Raw genomic sequence first — 22,058 nt, forward strand, 5'->3', positions numbered from 1 at the left:
GTAGAGCCCATAGTATTGGTGCCCCTTATGCAGTGCCCCCAGTAGTAGATCCCCTTATGTCCCCAGTAGTGATGACCCTTATGAAGTGCCCCTATGCAATGCCCTCATTAGTAGTGCCCCCAGTAGTAATGCCCCATGTAGTATTGACCCCAGTAGATATGCCCCATTTAGTTTTTGCCCCCTTTATTTATCCCTTTAGTTATGCCCCCTGTACAGTGGCGTAACTACTGCCCACACAGCCACTGCGGCGGCTTGGAGGCGAAGGGCTGCGGGGGAGCAGCCACCGCCACTGATTGCTACTGTGAGCTTTGGGAAGGAGCCGGAGGGCACAGCGCGCGCCTCTCCTGTGTGTCCCTCCTGGGTCTCCGGCGGCGGCATGTCTGTTAAATGAAGTGCCGGTTCATGAGCCAATCAGAACTCGTGGACCGGCAGCAGTCCGTAAGCTCTGATTGGCTCATGAACTGGCACATCATTTAAGAGACATGCCGCCCTCATCAGAGACCCAGGAGGGACACACAGGAGAGGCGCGTGCTGTGCCCTCTGGCTCCTTCCCAAAACTCACAGCAATGGGGGAGCCTGGGGAGGGTGTGTAACTGGCACTGGAGTGGCATATTTGGCACTGGGGATATATGTGTAACTGGCACTGGGGGGGCATATTTGGCACTGGGGGTATATGTGTACCTGGCACTGGGGGGCATATTTGGCACTGGGGTATATGTGTAGCGGGCACTGGGGGCATATGTGTATCTGGCACTGGGGGGGCATGTTTGGCACTGGGGAGCATATGTGTTTCTGACACTATGGGGGCATATTTTTATCTGGCACTGTGGAGGAATACCTAGCACGGGGGGCATATGTGGCACTGGGAGCACAGCCCTAGCAACAAGCATTACCCCCTGGTAATAAGCACAACACCCAGCTCATGAAATCCCTGGCAATAAGCATTACCCCCTAGCAGCGAGCATGACACCAAGTGCATGAAACCGTCAGCGGTCCACAAGCTCTGATTGGTTCACAAACTGGCAATTCATTTAACAGACATGCTGCAGCCGCCGCCGGAGACCCAGGAGGGACACACAGGAGAGGCGCAGGCTGTGCCCCCTGGCTACTTCCCAAAACTCACAGCAGCGTGGAAGCCCGGGGAGGGTGTGTAACTGGCACTGGAATGGCATATTTGGCACTGGGGGTATATGTGTACCTGGCACTTGGGGTATATGTGTAGCGGACACTGGGGAATGTGTGTATCTGGCACTGGGGGGGCATATTTGACACTGGGGGCATATGTGTTTCTGACACTATGGGGGCATATTTTTATCTGGGACTGTGGGGGAATATCTGGCACTAGGGGCATATGTGGCACTGGGACCACAGCCCTAGCAACAAGCATTACCCCCTGGTAATAAGCACAACACCCAGCTCATAAAATCCCTGGCAACAAGCATTATCCCCTAGCAATAAGCATGACACCCAATGCATGAAACCCCTGGCAACAAGCTTGAAACCCAGCACATGATATCTCTGGCAACAAGCATAACACCTAGCGCATGAAACCCCTGGCAATGAGCATGACACCCTGAGCATGAAAACCCCTGGCACCGTGCATGGAACCAAGAACATGAAACCCCTGGCAATGAGCAGGTAATTTAAAAGTAATTAGAAGCATTACTGTAGGGCTTAATGTGTATTGGGCATTGCAGTGTGTGGCATAATGTTTCACGGGCATTGCGGTGTGTGTCATAATGTGTCACAGGCATTACGGTGTGTGGTATACTATATCACGGTCATTGTGGTATGTGGTACAATGTCTCAGGGGCATTGCAGTGTGTGGCATAATGTATCACGGACATTGTGGTGTGTGTCATAATGTGTCACAGGCATTGTATGTGCTATAATGTATCAGGGGCATTGCAGTGTGTAGCATAATGTATAACGTGCATTGCGATTCGTGGCATAATGTGTCACAGGCATTACGTTGTGTGGCATAATTTGTTGGGGGCATTACGGTGTGTGGCATATTGTGTCATGGCCATTATTGTGTGTGGCATAATGTCTAAGGGCCATTGCAGTATGTGGCATAATGTATGCTGGGCATTATTATAAGGAGGAAATATTACAAAAAATTTAAGGGGCATGAATCAGGATTATTTTTGTTCCTGTGGTGGCCAACGTCTGGGTGTGCAGATTGCAAAACTTGGGTATAAGGTAGTCTTTGCCTGCAATGCCATGCCCCTTTATGCAAAGCATGCCCATTTCAGCGAGGCCACGCCCCCTTTTTACGGTGCGCGCCCGCAGATTCATCACTTTACTATTGGCAATTATAGGGGGGAGGGGCGGGGGCGGCAGAAATTTTTTTGGCTTGGGGAAGAGAGAAAAATTTCTAGTTACGCCACTGCCCCTGTAGATATGCCCCCTTTAGTTTTGCCCCCTGTAGAAATACCCCCTTTTTTATGCCCCCTGTAGATATGCCCCCCAGTAGTTATGCCCCCTTTAGTTGTGCCCCTCGTAGATATGCCCCCTTTAGTTTTGCCCCATATAGACATGCCCCCTATAGTTATGCCCCCTTTAGTTTTGCCCTCTGTAGATATGCCCCCTCTAGTAGTGCCGCTTACACAAAAAAAAAAAAAAGTCAAACTAACACAATATACTCACCTTAAGCCCTGCTCCTGCGTTCGACTGGTAATAAAATCTCAGCGGGCGTCCGGCATCGTGGATTAGGTGAGCTGGAGGAGGCGGAACTGGTTCCATCTCCAAATGGAACTGACGGAACACAGTTCCGACCCGTCCGGCTCACTTTAACCTCTGCATTAATTTATATATTTACTTATGACTGTCATTAATACATTGGCATGCTACATAATTCCACTTACTGTAGATTATAATACAAAATTATGAATTTTGAGTGCCCACATGGTGAGAGGGGTGGGTATGAGAAGACAAAAATACTACCTAGATAACACAGAGCTCTTTTTTCCTTCTCACAATTTTCATCGTTCCACTTCCCACTATATTTATGTCTTCCTAGGTAAATTTCTACACATTTTTGTGCATTATTTTTGTTATTTGGCTCTCCTGGGGCCCAATATTCCACATCCAAAGTTTGTGATATATTGGTTCCTTCCCGTCTCCAATCTTGGTCATGTTTTCTAATCCCAATCCAGTAGTGGTTAGCAACAACAGGTTGCAGTTTGTCCTTTAGGAAGGATGATTCTTCGTTGCTTTGAATGACAACCATACCAGTGAATTTTTTTTCACAATAATCATAGGCTTTTTTCCATGTCATAATATCGGACCCAAATTCATACGTCCATGCAGACACTTCTGTAGATTTTAAAAGTCCTAGAAAATAGCAGAATTGCATATTACATAATTTAATGACATAATAGTAAGTAAAAAAAAAAGTAAACATTTTACCTATAAATCTTTAGCTACGCCTCACTCTTATCTATTCTGGGCCAGATGTACTAAGCCTTCAAAAGTGACAAATTGCACATTGATAAAAGTAAGAGCCAATCAGCACTTAACTGTCATTTTTCAAACCCAGCCTGTAACATGGCAGTTAGTAGCTGATTGGCTGGTACTTTATCATTGTGCAATTTATCACTTTTTAAGTCTTAGTACATCTCCCCCACTATGAGGCTAATATTCCACCCCAAAAAAGTCATGGCAACATTCACAATTATGTAATATTTTATGCCTTTGTTAAATATGAAATGTATAAATGTGGCAGATAATTTCCATGTTATGTTTAAGAAAGGCGGGAACAAGTTGGAAACAATTTACATAAATAAGATAGAACTTAGACTAAATTTCGACTGTTAAAATTTCCAATTTGTGCAATATACAGAGCCACAGGTAGTCTATGATTGGCACAATTATGTTATGGAAATTGTATATGTTAGCAAGATACAGTATTTTAGTAATATAACTTACTCTTAAGGTATAGGATTTGCTTTAAGTGTATAAAATGCTTGCAGTGTATCATGGTCTGACGTCAGACCATGGTAAATTCCTACAATATAAACAAAAGAAATGTTCCCTTTCTCGTTCATTTACCTTGCTGCTCCATAAAGGGCAAGTCATTCATTTTCTAATGCATGGCCGGACAAGTCATGCATTATCTAATGCAGGGCAGGATTATAGGCAGAGCGGATGGGGCCATACACATTGGTGGCTCCCACACTGCAGTTACATTGCCCCAACCTGGCCCACTCTGTACCTCCCCTGGATAGCGCCCATCAACATTGACCAGATGGATGTGTTCAGCACTCAACTCACCTGCCTGGCTCCCCACTCGTCCCTGCCCAGGCTGCACTGCTGCAGCTCCAACTCGGTGACTGTCCCATGACAGCAGCTACAGTATGGCAGAAGGAGGATTGATTGTGGCTGACACCATGATCCTCTTCAATCACAACAACCTAATACAGTGCCTGTCGGGGTACTGACAGGTAAAACACTGGTACATGGATCCTGGCCCTCTACTGTTTGTTTGTGTGTATGCACACTTTGCCCTCCTCCTGCTCATTGCAATGACAGTGGCAGTGATGTGGTGCTCCAGCCAGCAATCTGCCACTGCAAGATGGCACCTGGATGCCCAGAGACCACCCTCCTTTCCCCCACAGATGATGCCTGTCATGTGTTTATATGACAGGCATCATATTATTATTATTATTATTATTATTATTATTATGCAGGGGCATAGTAAAGACAGCAAACTCCAGTTTGCGCTGTAGATTCAATGTTGCGGCTTCAGGAGCTGGCAGCAGATCGGAGAAGCCAGAAATGGATGCAGCATTAGCATATGCACTGATGTCCACTGCGCCTAAATACGCAGCACCGATTCTCACTTCGTCCACCTCTGAATCAGGCCCTAAGTGAGAGAGGTTCTGCTGAATCAACCCAGCTTTATTGGATCAGGCACCCTGATGTGATTTACTTGTTCCTCACTCACCCCTCAGGCCTGTTTTCTATTTATACAAATACTGGGGTATATTTATTACATGTTTGAACTGTACTTTCTTTTGAATAAGAATAGTTACACTGTGTAACTCACAGGATATTATGTCAAGGGTGTCAGGATCCGGGGCTTACCCACAGCGCAGGATCTCCAGGACTGCCGATGCGGGTGTTAGTGTACTACAGCGGCGGGCGGTCTTTGCTCCTGGCGAAAGCAGGGGGAGGCAAACTGAGGTGTCTGTAGTGGGCAGCTCCAGAGCTTGGGGAGTGGGGACAGTGAGTACAGGTGAGTACTCCCTTGTGTGTCTGCATTCGTGGGCGCTGCCATGTTGGAGACCAATACCATGCACTTATAGCCAATGGCAGTTCTCCTGAGTTTCTCAGCCAAACCTGACTTGTTGCTTCCTTTCAAAAGGGGTTTGGACCATGGTAATACTGCCAGTGCTTTAAGTTGCTAATCATAGTCAAGTCTCTCACCTCTGTGCTCCTGCAGGCATACCTCCCAACATGACCCTCTCCAGGAGGGACAGAATGCTCTGCTTCTGGGCTTTTCTCTTAATGTATGATTGCTGGCACCTTCTTTTGAACAGGTTAATGAATAAGAAAGGTGTTTCAGCCCAGGTGATGACAATCATAAATGAAGAGGTAAGTCCAGGAGCAGAGCATTTTGTCCCTCCTGGAGAGGGTCATGTTGGGAGGTATGTGCAGGTGATCCTGTACTCCACCCTGATTGCTAAATGCCTGAAGGCTTCTAGTCCATTTCTTTGTTCTCTGAGCTGCACTCATGGCGCCTAATTCATACTGGATTGACAGTCTGAAGCCCTTTGGGGAGTGCGCCTGCACACCCCGTGAAGCCCAGTGAGATGCGAAAGCATCTCAGGGCTGCAACCACTTCTGCCTGATTGACAGGCTCCCTGGATTTTATTCTAATTGTTATAGAGGAGTAAACCAGGGAGTTTAATAAACTAAGGAAATAATTTTTGAACCTGGAGCCTCCAATAAAAAGATTCTGATTGAGGACAAAACCTGTAACTAGGATGGAGAAACTCAGTGCTCGAAAACTACAGAGAGGACCTCATGACCTAGTCAATTTTGACTATGAAACGCATAACAATTATGGATGGCTAACTGGTGACTCTAAGGGGACACAAGACCGCACTGTACATAAAAATATACGGGCATTGATTTGATTCATCCAACAAGACTGACACTAGTTTATGATAAGGCTGCACATGCCCAAAACATTTTTCAAAGCATAAGTACACCAGAAGAGGCAGCCATTGCAAAAGAGAAAACCTCTACACCAGGCATTCCCAACCACGGTCCTCAAGGCACACCAACAGTGCAGGTTTTAGTGATATCCAGGCTTCAGCACAGTTGTCATAATTAGTAACTCAGTTATTTTGATTCAACCATCTGTGCTGCAGCCGGGATATCACTAAAACCTGCACGGTTGGTGTGCCTTGAGGACCGTGGTTGGGAATGCCTGCTCTACACCATTAACTACTAATAAACCTCTATTGTAAAAGGGTTTACGTTTTATGCCAACCATCAAATTTGACCTTCTTCTGTGAATAACAGAAATACCTGTATACAAATTACAGAGACCATTAAAACGGAAGTAATTTTTTGCTTTGCATCCAAAAGAGAATCCAGAGTGACCCACCATCTCTAAACTTATCAATTGAAACAGTAACTAGATTGATAGACTTAGCAGTAGATCACCAATAGCCTTGCTCTAAAAAAATATTTTCCCAATCTTACAATAGAGGAACTTAGGGCTCCAAATTCCCTGAATAAAAGAGAAGATATAATGATGAGCCACAGAAATGCTCATTAGCATGGCCAGCCAAGATTTTAAGACTCAGTGATCTACTCTACAAGCTAAAAATCCTTCATGATCTACTAAGTATTCACATTTGCCTGAAAAAAGGGGTATGACATGCCAAAAAGGGCATGGCCTTACAGCAGTGGGCATGGGGACTGTCCCACCAAAATCTGACATTGGCCTCCACAGGAAAAAAAAACTTACACATTGGCCCCCACAGTAATACAACACATTGGCGTTTGTGTGCATGTGAGTGTGTGGGAAATTGAATGCATTGTTACTGCGGGTTCAGGATGCATTGAGAATTTCAGATAGCATTCAAAAATGAACAAATTATTGTTCTATTAGACTGTTACTATACACGAGTCCTATCATCTCAGGCCGGGGGTCCCTGTTTTAACCATCTCAATTTATTTAGACACTTACTTGCAACCATGTGTACAGGTATAATAATATGTTTTTGAAAAATATCACCACACTGATTTTAGACAAGCATTTAAATCTAATGGAAAGGAGGAGTCTTTCAAGTATTACAAGGAGAGTAATAAGAAAAGCAAAAAAACAATAAGAGCAGCTAAAATGGAAAATGAAAAGCAAATCGCTATAGAGAGTAAAACAAATCCTAAAAAGTTTTTTAAATACATAAACGGTAAAAGGTTAAAAAAGGAGACTATAGGTCCATTAAAAGATGAATTAGGAGAATTGATAAATGATGATGAAATAAAAGCGGAAATACTGAACAAATTCTTTTCATCAGTATTCACCAGTGAAGAACTGATGGTGGTAGTAGAGCATAACAATTGTGACAGTAATGATTCATGGTTAGATACTTGTTTAAGCGAAGAAGTAGTCCGGGAGAGACTAAGCAAAATTAAGATTAATAAATCACCTGGTCCTAATGGACTTCAACCGAGGGTTCTTATAGAGCTTAGTTCACAACTAGCACGACCCCTATACTTGATTTTCAATAGTTCAATTAGATCAGGCATGGTACCGAAGGATTGGCGTATAGCTGAGGTAGTGCCATTATTTAAAAAGGGATCCAAAAATCTTCCGGGAAACTGCAGACCAGTTAGTTTAACATCTATAGTGGGGAAAATATTGGAAGGTATTCTAAGGGACGTCATACAGGAGTATCTAAAGTCCGCTAGGATTATTAGCAAGAACCAGCATGGGTAGTCATGTCAGACTAACTTAATTAGCTTCTACGAGGAAGTGAGCAATAATCTTGATCAAGGAAAGCAGTGCATGTGGTCTTCCCAGATTTTGCAAAAGCCTTCGATACAGTTCCTCACAGGAGACTGATGATCAAATTAAAGGAGATTGGCCTAGGAAAAACTATTTGCACATGGATAAGCAGCTGGTTGGAAAGCAGAGTATAGCGAGTAGTGGTCAAGGGGAAGTCCTCAACCTGGTCCCCAGTAGTCAGCGGAATACCACAAGGGTCTGTACTCGGCCCACTACTGTTCAACATATTTATCAATGACCTAGAAATAGGCCTGGAAAGCACAGTGTCAATCTTTGCAGATGATACTAAACTGTGTAAGGTAATTAATTCAGAATTGGATGTGGAGTCCTTGCAGAATGATCTATCTAAACTTGAACTCTGAGCGTCTAAATGGAAAATGAGGTTCAATATAGACAAATGCAAGGTTATGCATATTGGGACTAAAAACATACTTGCATCCTACATATTAAATGGAGAACGCCTAGGGGAAACAGAGTTGGAAAAATATTTGGGGGTATTCATTGATAATAGGCTTAATAACCGTACACAATGTCAAAACGCAGTAAAGAAGGCAAGTAAGGTGCTAGCGTGCATAAAAAGGGGAATTGAGACAAGGGACTCGGATGTAATCATACCGCTGTATAAGGCACTGGTACGTCCGCACCTGGAATATTGTGTTCAGTTTTGGGCACCATTGTATAAAAAAGACATCAGTGAACTGGAAAGTGTTCAAAGGCGAGCTACTAAATTGATTAAAGGCCTAGAAGGACTGGACTATAAGGTAAGACTTACTAGGCTGAATATGTATACACTAGAAAAGAGGCGCCTAAGAGGAGATAATATTAATATCTTCAAATATGTAAAGGGACATCACAAAGAGTTATCAGAGGAATTATTTATTAAAAGAACACAGTTTAGGACACGTGGGCACTCGCTGCGACTGGAGGAGAGAAAGTTCCGAACGCAACGGAGGAAAGGGTTCTTCACTATTAGGGCAATCAGGATGTTGAATTCCCTGCCAGGGAAGGTGGTAATGGCGGACTCTGTAATTGGATTTAAAAAAGGAATGGATAAATTTCTAAATGAAAAAGCTATCCAAGGTTATAATACTTAAAATATCAACGTGGTTAATCCGGGGGTAACATGAGTTATAGTAGCTAACTAGTCATAAAACATTATTTAGCAAGTATGTAGAATTATCACAACTTAAAACAGGTTGAACACGATGGGCAATTTGCCTCTATTCAACCTCAAATACTATGTTACTATGTTACTATGTTATGCCACAAGGCTGCATATTATCTAGTATTGCTGTAAATTCACATTATACAGTACATGTATCACACATTATGAAGGTATATATGCCACTAGGAAACATATTACTAATAACCCTCTGTACAATGGTCCTAAAATTGGGCCTAATTCAAACCTTATCGATAGCACGCGATTTTGGAGTATATTTTAGCTGTGCAAGGGTGCGAACGCATGTGTAGCAGAGCTGTACAAACAGATCTTGTGCAGTCTCTTCGCAGCCCAGGACTTACTCAGCCGCTGTGATCACATTAGCCTGTCCGGGACCGGAATTGACGTCAGGAACCCTCCCTGCAAACACATGGACACACATGTGTTTTTCCACACACTCCCTGAAAATGGGTCAATTGCCACCCACAAACGTCTTCTTCCTGTTAATCTCCTTGCGATCGCCCGTGCAAAGGGATCCGTTGCACAAACCCATCGCTGAGCGGTGATCCTGTTTGTACCTGTGCGATGTGCCTGCGCATAGCGGTGCATACGCATGCATAGTTTGGACCTGATCACCCGTTGTGCAAATACACACAGCAGCGATCAGATCTGAATTAACCCCATTGACTTGTTCTGGGAATTTTAAAAACTGGTTCTCATAAAATTATTTTTACACTGACAGATGGTTCTATTTACAAGCATCATACTGTGCAACAGGGTCAAAGGTGGCTCCATCATTCATAAGCCAATGCTTTTATGTTTGTAGTAGAAAATTATGTATTCTTACAAAATACTAATACACACGGTACATAGATGACATCTTGCTTCTGAGGATGGGGGGTAGAGACATTCAGAGTTCATTAATGGATGCCCACAATTCTAAAACAGGTCTAGTCAAATTCTCTTATAAGTTGAATACAATGGGGGCAATTGACTTCCGAGACGTAACATTCCTTAAAGGGCTCAGCACCGCTTTGTTTATTACACTTACTGATCAGAATATTCTGTTGTTCACCGTCAAATGTTCGCCCTAAATCTGCATATAGAGTAAGTGTCTACAGTTCTCACTTAGGACCTCATTCAGCATCAGTTGCAGTTCTGCTGAGAATCGCACAGCAAGAACCGCCCAACATGATAAAAGTCCGCCCAGCACAGAACAAGTGCCCACTGAGGCGTTCGCAATTCTGCAAATGCATTGCAAAACTCAAGTACCATTGGCCATACTGGTTGACCTGTGCATACGAAGGCCAGCTAAGGCATTGGTCGCAGCTGCACAGTGTTCTTCATCGCAGCGTTTGCATGCCCTGAAAATGGTCATAACACGCCTATGTTTTTCCAGCCACTCCCCATAAATGCCATGTGTTTGCCTATAAACTCCCGCTGCCTGTTAATTAACCTGTGTTTGAAAAATCTTAAATTGCAGGTCACACACGCGCAATGTGTTCACAGCACAGATGACCGATAATTGGCCGATCTGCAATTTTAAAATTTTATAACTCAACCTGACTTAGGCCCATAGGCTGCAAGTTAGCAGAATTTACAGTGATAAGAAACAAAATGACAACAAAATGTATCCAGAGAGGAAAATTTGACTCAACTCTTTCAAAAATTAGCTTGCCCTGGGGCGTGGCCTGGCTGCTGAGCCGACAGGACGTGTGGAGCTGGAGCTCCTGGCTGGGTCTCCTATCTCTGCCCTTTCTACACCCTTAGGGTGTCCCATGACCCACCACCCACCCTGTTGGGGTCCCCCTGCTCCGACCTGTGTGGTCCGCGGTGCCGGCAGACACCTCCTGTGTCTGTGCGGGTTGCGGCCTGTGGGTTGGGGTGAAGCCGGGGCCTCTCCTGCTGGCAGCCACCGGGACGTGGCTCCTACTTCCAGTCCCGACGCGGCGGTGCTCCCTTCAGCCGCTGGGTCCCCGTCAGCCGTCCGGGTCCTCCGGGATCCTCTGGCTCTCATCGGCCTCCTCACCCGCCCGGAGGACGCCATCCACTGCACTACGGACCTCCGGCCTCTTCTGTTTCTGGAAGCCGGGGCCTGACGCCGCACACTCTGAGGTTGGAGCCGGGAGCGACGTGTGGCTGTGACGGGGGACACTGGCGAGCAGCATATTTAGCAGTGGAAGACTAATAACCGTCAAAGACTACTGCGGCTTTGTGCAGGTACCACCAGCCTTCTCCTACCTGCTTGCTAGCAGCCTGCACATCCATACCCTCCTTCCCTACCCTCTCCACGTGGGCTCTCAGCAGCCGCAGCCCAGCGTAGCTTTCCCCATCCCCCCGGCAGCCTGTGTCTTCTCAGCACCCCAGCGGCCTGGGACCCCGCGCTAGGGGCCCCCCTGCTGTGGCCCTCTGGAGCCCACATTTCAACTAGCCCCAGGGCCCCTGCACTATCTCTGGCTCCGCACACTCCTGCCCCCCCTGTGGGCCTCTGCTTCTCCCGGCTCCTGTAACGGCCCTTACTACTGCTGGGGCCTGACACCCCTTACCTACCACCCGAGCTTGGTACTGCCCCGGTCACTGGCTGGTCAGTGGCCGGGCCTTCCCCCGCAGACCCTGGATAGGGGCGGATATACACGATACGCCGGCTCATCTCCTGCGCCCTCTGGTTGTCTGACTCCACTCTGGGACCTCGTGGGCCTTTCTATCGGCTGAAGCTCCCCTGCCCTGTCCCAGGAACACTGCCCTGCTGGCCGCCTCATGACATCTCTCTAGTAACCCCGCCTTACCCCCCCTGGTCCTGAGCCGGACTGCTGGAGCACCTTCTCTACCCCCTTTCTGCCCTCTACCCCCCTTCTCACCTGTACAAGATGCCCAGAGTTGGCAAAAAATCGCAGGGATCTGACCTCACACCATTCCTTTCTAAAAAGAGCACTCCAGCCAAGAACAGGTCCGATGCTCCTGAACACCTCCACGGTCCCTCCGACTCCGACCCTGATGACAACGATCTCCCACCCATTACCCGCAGGGACTTTCTCTCCCTCCTTAAAGAGGTGCGGGATGTCAAGACCTCTGTCCAGGCTCTCCACTCCCTGAAGTCTGATATCGCCGAAATTGGCTCTAAAACGGATCAACTTGAGCGGCGAGTGGAAGAGGTGGTGACGTTCCAACAATCGGTCGAGATCGACTTTCATCAGCTCCGCCAAGATGTTGCCCAATTGCGGGAGGAGCATGAGGACCAGGACAATCGGGCAAGGAGAAATAATCTCAGGATCCGGGGTATTCCTGAAGAAGTTGAAGCGGCCCATCTTAATCTTTACCTTAAACGCCTCTTTACCCACCTGTCACCTGACACCCACGAAGACCATCTCTTCTTGGACCGCGCACACCGAGCCCTCCGACCCCGCTTTCAAGACTCTTCCCAGCCCAGGGACGTCATTCTCCCAATGCACTACTTCACTGCGAAAGAGTCCGTTATGAGAGAGGCCCGGCGGCTGGGGTCTGTGACCTTCCAAAATGTCTCCCTGCAGATCTTTCAGGACTTATCCCCGCTCACCCTAGCCAAACGTAGGGACTTTAAGCCCATAACTTCCCTGCTCTCCCAGCACAACATTAAGTACCGCTGGGGCTTCCCATTCCGTATCCTGGTTTGGCATCAAGGGAAGCTACTCATAGCCAGAAACCCGCCCGAGGCTCAATCGCTGCTCTCCAAGCTGGGTATCCACACCGACGAACGGGACCTCTCTGCTTCACGTCTGCCTCCACGGACACGGCGGAACCCACTTCCGCCCCCCCCCCCCGTTCGGAGTGGGTCACAATTCCAGCATCTCCGCCTCTCCAGCTCCAACTCCGGTTCCCTGATGGACTTATAGCTTTCTGAGTTGACGTGCCATACCTATGTTTGTGTCGACCTTTCCTGGTCGTACTCCCTAGCTGGGGAGCTGTTTACCTTTAGATCTCCCATGTTCTACCTTCTCGATTCCTTAGTCAGTTTTCGACCGTTATGATGTTACCCCTTGTTACAGTGTGATATTATTTTATTTTTATTTTTTTCTTCTTCTTTTCTCTTTTTTCTTTTCCCCCTTGACTTCTCTCTGGAGCTGGAGCTCCACCTGTTCCTCATTCCTGTCTTCTCTCCAGCTTTTCCCTTCAGATCCCTCCAGGGGGGGTCTGCCTCTTACCCATTGCTACGCGGTTTGTGATGCATCGTCTGGATGCCATGCTGTGCCCCCTTAGGGCTTCGAGCCCCCTTGCTGACCTAGGTGCCCTCCCGACACCTAGTACCCCTTCCCCCTGTCAGCACCACCGGTCCTGACCTCTACCGCCGGACGACCAGCTTCCCTCTCCTCCCTTCCGGTTTCCTTTCCTTCCTCCCTCCTTTCTGACCACACTATCTCACGCTTTGTATCCCTCTCATCTATTTCTCTCTCCCCTTACCCCACTTTCGGAACTCTACGCTCTCTCTATTCTGCCTACCTCTTTGCTGCTTGCCCATGGGTCTCCGGGTACTCTCCTTTAATGTGAAGGGCCTGAATAGCCCTCAAAAGAGAGGTAAGCTCTTTGCCTCCCTTAAACTCCTTAGGGGCGACCTGGTCTTCCTCCAGGAGACTAATTTCCTACATAACTCCCACCCTACGCTGCAATTTAAACCGTAGCCTGATTCTTTCCACGCATGTGACCACTCAGCCAAAAAACGGGGGTCTTGATCTTATTTGCCCGTCACCTCACCTTTGAACTTCTAGATTCCCACGCTGATAAGGACAGCCGGTTTATTGTGTTGGTGGGGAAACTTAACAACAAATTATGCACATTAGCTAACATCTATGCCCCTAACCAACGACAAGAGCTGGTCTTTGCAAATCTAGATACTCTCCTTACTCGAGTCCGACAAGGCGACCTCATACTGGCCGGGGATTTTAACTCCGTTTTAAATCCAAATATAGACTGCTTTCCCTCTCTGCCCCCTGGTTCCCCGTCAGACTCGCTCCGCTCTAAATCCCTCCTCCGTCTCATGCGATCCCAGCTTCTCTATGACTCCAGGAGGATAAAAGATCCCCCAGCACGTGACTACACCTTCTATTCTGCCCCCCATAATTCGTACTCCCGTATCGATATGGTCCTGCTCAGCCATGAACTTGCCTTGAATCTCCCCGCAGCCCATATACACCCATTGATCTGGTCTGACCATGCCCCTATCTCTTGCGACCTCTCAGGCCTGCTCTCTCGCCCCCGCCCCATGACTTGGCGCCTCAACGACTCCCTCCTTCACAACCCGGAGTTACGCTCCCATCTTCGGGATAAGCTTTCTGACTATTTTACCCTGAACGACTCCCCCGACATTTCCAGGTCTACTCTCTGGCTGGCACACAAGGCAGTCCTACGTGGGCACATCATCAGCCTAGCTTCGAAAGCCAAGAAACAGTCTCTCACCCAGTTTAACAGACTCTCTATGAAACTCCACGCCCTTGAGACCCAGCACAAGGCGTCCTCCGACCAGGCTGTCTTGTCTGAACTCCGTACTGTTAAAGCGGAACTCGATCTCCTTCTCTCCAGACGGGTGGCTAAACGTCTCAAATGGCTTCGCCAGTCTTTTTATGAGAAGCAAAATAAGGTATCTTAGTATCTAAGGTACCTAGTATACGGCTGGATAGCCATCGGCTGGTAGTGCTTCCATAGAAGTGCTGACATAAAAGTGTTATTATAAAAATAGCGTTATACCTGCGTTAAGTTATATCAGCTGTTATCGATTGTGAACTTTGTGAACCAACTCCTTATCACTCTTTGTGCTCAACAGGTATGATTCGTGGAACTGCACATCCCAGCAAGTTGTACTGCATTTGCTGATTATGTCAAATGAATATCATGATTGAATAGTTTAGGTATGATTCATGGAACTGCACATCCCAGCAAGTTGTACTGCATTTGCTGATTATTTCAAATGAATATCATGATTGAATAGTTTAGGTATGATTCGTGGAACTGCACATCCCAGCAAGTTGTACTGCATTTGCTGATTATGTCAAATGAATATCATGATTGAATAGTTTAGGTATGATTCGTGGAACTGCACATCCCAGCAAGTTGTACTGCATTTGCTGATTATGTCAAATGAATATCATGATTGAATAGTTTAGGTATATTGAAAAAGCGAGTTTTTTTTTGTATGTTTTTCTCTTTGTAAAGATATGGTTGGCTGCCTTATTGGTATGTAATGTCTGTTTTTCTAAGCTAATTTATGGCCTTAGCTTAAAGGGGGATTGCATTGGGTGGAGTTTGCATTCATTGCATTCACATGGATATTGTTCCTATTTAAAGTCTGGTATACGGCTGGATAGCCATCGGCTGGTAGTGCTTCCATAGAAGTGCTGACATAAAAGTGTTATTATAAAAATAGCGTTATACCTGCGTTAAACCGAAGGAAAACAGAAGGGAAACATCAACACATCAACACTACCACAAATGGACTGCCTTAATGCCTCAAAAGTATGTAATTCATCTTATGCATATTATCTGTTTTTAAAAACCTATGAAAAGGCATCCCCAATCTGCTCACTACAGTTCTCTCTTATGCAAACTTATGTATGTTTCTTGATGTAATGATTTCTTGTAAATGTCATTGCATGTGTGGGGAAGTTGCTCGGTGAAACAGTTTATTATTGCATACTGACTGGTGTTTACCTCCTTTGAACATTTACCCATTGTGGTCAGGTGTACTATATCTTTATATTTAGTAAGGTGTAGTCATGGTATAAAGGACAGAGTATGATTACTGATTAGTAAAAGAAAACAAGTACTGAGCAACTTCCCAAAACAGGTAATCTCAACTTTAAACTTGTCATTCATTTTGTACGCTCTGGACATGGCTACTAATAACAAATGCACAGACAAAATTCTTAAAGGTATGTCTGCAAATGCTAGGAGCTTAGGAGACAAAATTCCAGAGCTAATTGCGATAATGACAAGGGATAACCTGGATTTTGTGGCAATTACAGAGTCTTGGTGCAATGAGAATCATGACTGGGACTTAGCTATACCAGGATACAATTTATTTAGGAAGGATAGAATAGGAAGAATAGGAGGAGAGGTAGCAATGTATGTGAAAAAAAGCATAAATGCTACTTTAATACAAAATATTGAAGCCAAAACTGAGGCCCTTTGGGTCACCATAGAAACTGGGAAGAAGGACATTATTCGCATTGGGGTGATCTATAGACCACCAGGCCAGGGGCAGGATTTGGACAGGAACCTATTGTTGGACATCTCTAAAATGGCTTTAAAGGGAGAAGTCATAATCATGGGAGACTTTAATTTACCTGATGTAAATTGGGAGGGGTCTTTTTCAAGTTCAGCTACAAGTGGCAAATTTCTACATTCCTTACAGGGAGCATCTCTCAAGCAATTGGTGAGGGAGCCCAATCGCAAAAGACTCAATAGTAGATCTAATTCTTACAAATGGTGATAGGATATCTGATATATATGTGGGTGAGCACCTGGGATCCAGTGATCATCAAGCAGTATGGTTTAGTATAAAGACAGGATCCAACTCCTGTCACACAAAAACAAAGGTGTTGGATTTTAGAAATGCTGACTTTGCAAAAATGGGGAGATGTTTAAGTGATTCATTGGCAGACTGGAGGAACTTGGAAGGAGTGCAGGAGAGGTGGAAAAAACTGAAAAGTGCAATACTAAGTGCAACAGACCTTTGTATCAAAATGGTTAGGAAAAGCACCAGGAAAAGGAAGCCAGTGTGGTTCACAAAAGAAGTATCAACTAGTGTGAAAGCAAAAAAGATGACTTTTAGGAAATACAAACAGACTTAAAATAATAACGACAAAGAGGTGTATCTGGACAGACGGAAGGATGCTAAGAAAGTGATCAGACGTGCAAAGGCAGAAGCTGAGGAGAAAATGGCCCAGTCAGTAGATAAAGGGGGCAAAACTTTTTTTAAGTATATAAGTGAAAGGAGAAAATCAAATGGAGGAATAATAAGACTTAAGACAGAGAGTGAGCATTTGGTGGAGGGAGACAAGGCAATAGCAGATCACCTAAATAATTATTTTTGCTCAGTATTTACTACAGAAGAAGGGATGGGGCCACAGTTAAGTTGCAAGGACATTCATAAAAATAAGGCAGATGAAAATACATTTACAGAGGAGAAGGTCCTAACAGAACTTTCAAAACTAAAAGTGGATAAATCAATGGGACCAGATGGGATACACCCAAGGATACTCAAAGAGCTAAAAGATGTGCTGGTTACACCTTTAACAGAATTATTTAACCAGTCACTAAATACAGGTGCTATTCCAGAGGACTGGAAAAGAGCAAATGTAGTTCCACTGCACAAAAGTGGAAGCAAGGAAGAAGCAAGTAACTACAGACCAGTAAGCCTTACATCAGTAGTGGGGAAAGTAATGGAAAAACTATTAAAAGAAAGAGTAGTGGAATATCTTAAATCAAACAACTTACAGGATCCAAAACAGCATGGATTTACTGGTTGGAGATCATGCCAAACAAATCTTATTGACTTTTTTGACTCTGTGATGAAAATAATAGATCAAGGGGGAGCTGTAGATGTAGCATATCTAGACTTTAGTAAGGCATTTGACACTGTCCCACATCGCAGACTGCTAAATAAACTTGAAAGCCTGGGGGTGGATTATAAATCAGTTAAATGGATAAGAACCTGGTTGCAGGATAGGAAACAGACAGTCGTAGTTAATGGAGTGCAATCTATGGAGGGAAATGTTACCAGTGGAGTACCCCAAGGATCTGTACTTGGTCCAGTTCTCTTTAATATCTTTGTTGGTGACATTGCAGATGGTATAGAAGGGAAGATATGCCTTTTTGCAGATGATACAAAGATATGCAACAGGGTAGACACACCGGGAGGGGTCAAACAAATGATTAATGACCTAGGTAGGCTTGAGAAATGGTCAAGAACGTGGCAACTACAGTTTAATGCTAATAAATGCAAAATCATGCACTTGGGTCTCAAAAACCCAAAGGCTAAGTATAGTATCAAGGGTACTATAATGGAAACTACTGAGGAGGAAAGAGATTTAGGAGTCACTATTTCAAGTGACTTGAAGGCAGGAAAGCAATGCAACAAAGCAATGAGAAAGGCAAGTCAGATGCTTGGTTGCATAGGGAGAGGAATCAGTAGCAGGAAAAAAGAAGTGATAATGCCACTGTATAGGTCATTGGTGCGGCCCCATCTGGAATACTGTGTCCAGTTCTGGAGACCCTATCTCCAGAAGGATATAAATATATTAGAGAGTGTACAAAGAAGGGCAACTAAAATGGTGCATCGCCTACATCACAAAACTTACCCGGAAAGGCTAAAAGATCTTAACATGTATAGTTTGGAGGAGAGAAGGGAAAGGGGGGACATGATAGAAACTTTCAAATATATCAAGGGTCTTAACAAAGTTCAGGAGGGAAACATTCTTCAAAGGAAAAGAAGTATTAGAACTCGAGGTCATACATTGAGACTGGAGCGGGGGGGAGGTTCAGGGGAAATTTAAGGAAAAATTACTTCACAGAAAGGGTAGTGGATAAGTGGAATAGCCTCCCATCAGAGGTGGTAGAGGCTAAGACTGTAGGGCAATTTAAACATGCTTGGGACAGGCATATGAATATCCTTACAAAGAATTAAGGTTAAAAAAGGGTTGAGATTGCCTAAAGGATAAAATAAAAAAGGGGCAGACTAGATGGGCCAAGTGGTTCTTATCTGCCGTCAAATTCTATGTTTCTATGTAAGGTGGACAAGATCCTGGCGGCACGACTCCGCTCCGCAAGAGCCAAAACCAATATTATTTCTATAAGAGACCCTCTCAATCAGTTAGTTCATGACCCTACCGCCATTAGGGCTGCCTTCCAATCCTTCTATGCTGACTTGTACAATCTGCCACCCTCCTCATCTGGTCCCTCCTCCCCGTCCCACTCTGACCTGGTCTCTCACTTTCTCTCAGCCTCTAACCTGCCTAGATTGCCTCAGGACGCCATGGACGATCTTAACAGTGAGATATCGATGGAAGAAATTGCCCAGACTATACTCATGCAAAAGACCGGTAAATCCCCTGGCCCAGATGGGTTCACAGCTCTTTACTACAAAAAATTATCCGATCTTCTCTCCCCCCACCTCCAATCCCTGTTTAACAAGATTATCCATGGCGACTCTTTTCCTCCTGAGATGTTAGAGGCCAGAATTGTGGTGATTCCTAAGGAGGGCAAGGACGCCCTTAACTGCGCTAGCTACCGCCTTATATCTCTCCTGAACCTGGACCTCAAAATTTTTGCTAAAATCCTAGCCAATCGCCTTAACCCATACCTCCCTTCCCTTGTCCACTACGACCAAGTGGGGTTTATTCCGGGCCGCCAGGTGAGGGATAACACCAGACGAGCTATCGATTTGATACACATCTCGAACTCCAGGGTATCCCCCGCTATTATGCACTCCCTGGATGCTGAAAAAGCTGTCGACCGGATCTCCTGGAGTTTTTTGAGAGCTGCCCTGGAGGCCTATGGCTTGTTGGGTGACTTCCTCACTGGTGTTCTGGCACTATACTCCACCCCCTCCGCCACGGTCTTAATCAATGGTGTCCCGTCTGCCCCGGTCCGCATATCGAATGGTACGCGTCAGGGGTGCCCTCTATCACCGTTGATATTCGCCCTTGTTATTGAGCCGCTCGCCTCTCAAATTAGGGCTCATCCAGGTATACGTGGTATACCAGTAGGCCGTACCGACCCTAAAATCTCCCTCTTCGCAGATGAGGTTCTACTTTCCTTGACCCAGCCCCTTATCTCGCTCCCAAATCTATTCTCAGTCTTCCATTCTTATAGCCTTGTATCAGGCTACAAGATCAACTATTCCAAGTCCGAGGCTATGCTGCTCTATGTCCCCCACCGAGAAGCTGAATCCCTTCGCGCCAACGTCAATTTTAAATGGCAGCCTACAAAGATCAAATATCTGTGGATCTACTTGACTTCCCACTACGATTCTCTCTTCCGGGAAAACTTTCCACCCCTCCTCACCAAAACACTCGCTGACCTGGCGTCCATGAACAGTCTTTTCATTTCGTGGCTGGGCAGGATCATAGCAGTTAAAATGAACATAGTCCCCAAATGGCTCTACCTTTTCCAGACCCTCCCGTGGCAGTCCCGGCCTCCTTTCTTCGTACTACCCAACGAGCCCTTGTGCGCTTTATCTGGAACCACAGACCCCCCGCATAGCTGCTAATACCCTAAAATGGCCAACCTCTGATGGTGGTAGAGGTCTTCCTGATATCAGACTCTATTACCTAGCCTCCCATCTCTCCCAAATTGTCACCTCTTATGCTCCACCGGGGTCCGTATCCTGGTTGGATATTGAAGCAGCCCACGTCAACCTTTCGGACCTGACCCCCTTATGGGGTCTGCCTTCTACCTCCCGGCCCCCAACCTCCAAACTCCTCCCCACCATTAAATTTAACCTTAAAATTTGGGACTCCCACTCTCTGAGGATGGGTCTTACCACTACCCCCTCACCCTTGACCCCTATCTGGCAGAACCCTATGTTTCCTCCCGGATTCTCGATTACGAGATTCCGTACATGGATAACGCTGGGCTTCAAATTTCCGACTGATTTTGCCGATCGGGGTCAATGGTTGTCCCTACCTGTCCTCCAACAGAAGACCCCCTCGCACTCACTTAATCCCTTTCAATTCCTACAAATCCGGCACTTCTTAGGTTCTCTCCCCCTCCTCTGCTTTGCTCCGAGTCCTCACTCCCTTTGAAAGTTTATGCATACATTCTCACCTCTCCATAGGCTTAATCTCCCAACTTTACTCCCTTTTACTAGGTTCTTCCCTCCCCTCCTCCCGGCCCCACGAACTCGCATGGGAGCGTGATCTTGAGCCCCCTCCAGAGAGCGAGAACATGAGACTGGGGATTGCTAAATGCTCTATTGCTACTGCCTTCAAGGAGACGACTTACAAAATGTACTACCATTGGTACTACACCCCTGATAAACTTAACAAACTCTTTCCTTCTTCCTCCCCTAACTTCTGGAGGAACTGCGGATCTAGAGGCACTATGCTACACATATGGTGGACCACATCCCTACTTAACTCCCTTCTGGATTCCCCCATGCTGAAAGATCCCTGGATCTTTTTGCTGTGTTACCCTCCCCCGATGCTTAATAATTTTTCCCAAAAACTAACCACACATATTCTAACTGCGGCTAATCCCTGATAGCCCTTAACTGGAAGAATCCCTCTCCACCCTCTCTCCCGTCTCTTAAAACCAAAATTTGGCATATTGCATCAATGGAGAGGATTACACATTATCTCCACGACCGGGGTCATGTTTTTGAGCAGGTTTGGGCCCCCTGGCTCGCTGCTGAACGCAGACCGCCGTCTCCCCCCCTTGTACCTAGCTCCTTCCGCAGACCCATGGGCGTTGCCTACTGCTCCTCCTCCAACTCCTCTCTCCTTTTCTTCTCTCTTCTCTTCTTCCCTCCTCTTCTTTTTCTCCTTCTTGTCTTCTCTCGTCTCTACCCTGCCCTCCTTCTCTCTCGTTTTTCTGATCTCACTATCTCCGGGATATGCATTGTGATTAGATTATATCGTGGTTTCCCCTCTCCCCTACCTCCCTTTCCCTCCTCATCCTCCCCCCCCAAAGTTCATACTGGATTACTAATGTTGTATTTTTGATTATTTTTGCTGTCTACTCTAAAATTGGGGTTTCTGTTGGACGTTAGCTCTCTTGGCCGCTTGTCCCTTTTCTCAATGTATTGTTTGCACACTCTGTTTAACCACGCAAAAATAAAGAATTAAAAAAAAAATTAGCTTGCCCTGACATGCAAAACATCAATAAATATCCAGTGCCGGA

At 45.9% G+C, this 22,058-nt stretch overlaps 1 protein-coding gene across 1 annotated transcript in view; it reads right to left on the minus strand.

Moving 5' to 3' along the window:
• LOC134957991 (E-selectin-like) overlaps positions 1-22,058 on the minus strand; it is a 357,129-nt gene that overhangs the window by 236,368 nt on the left and 98,703 nt on the right. Inside the window, exon 3 of the mRNA XM_063940282.1 lies at positions 2,947-3,336. Coding sequence (XP_063796352.1) covers positions 2,947-3,336 — 390 coding nt within the window. The remainder of the gene's footprint in view (positions 1-2,946; positions 3,337-22,058) is intronic.

Source organism: Pseudophryne corroboree, chromosome 9 (genome assembly GCF_028390025.1).
Source record: "Pseudophryne corroboree isolate aPseCor3 chromosome 9, aPseCor3.hap2, whole genome shotgun sequence".
In the NCBI taxonomy this organism is placed as follows: domain Eukaryota; kingdom Metazoa; phylum Chordata; class Amphibia; order Anura; family Myobatrachidae; genus Pseudophryne; species Pseudophryne corroboree.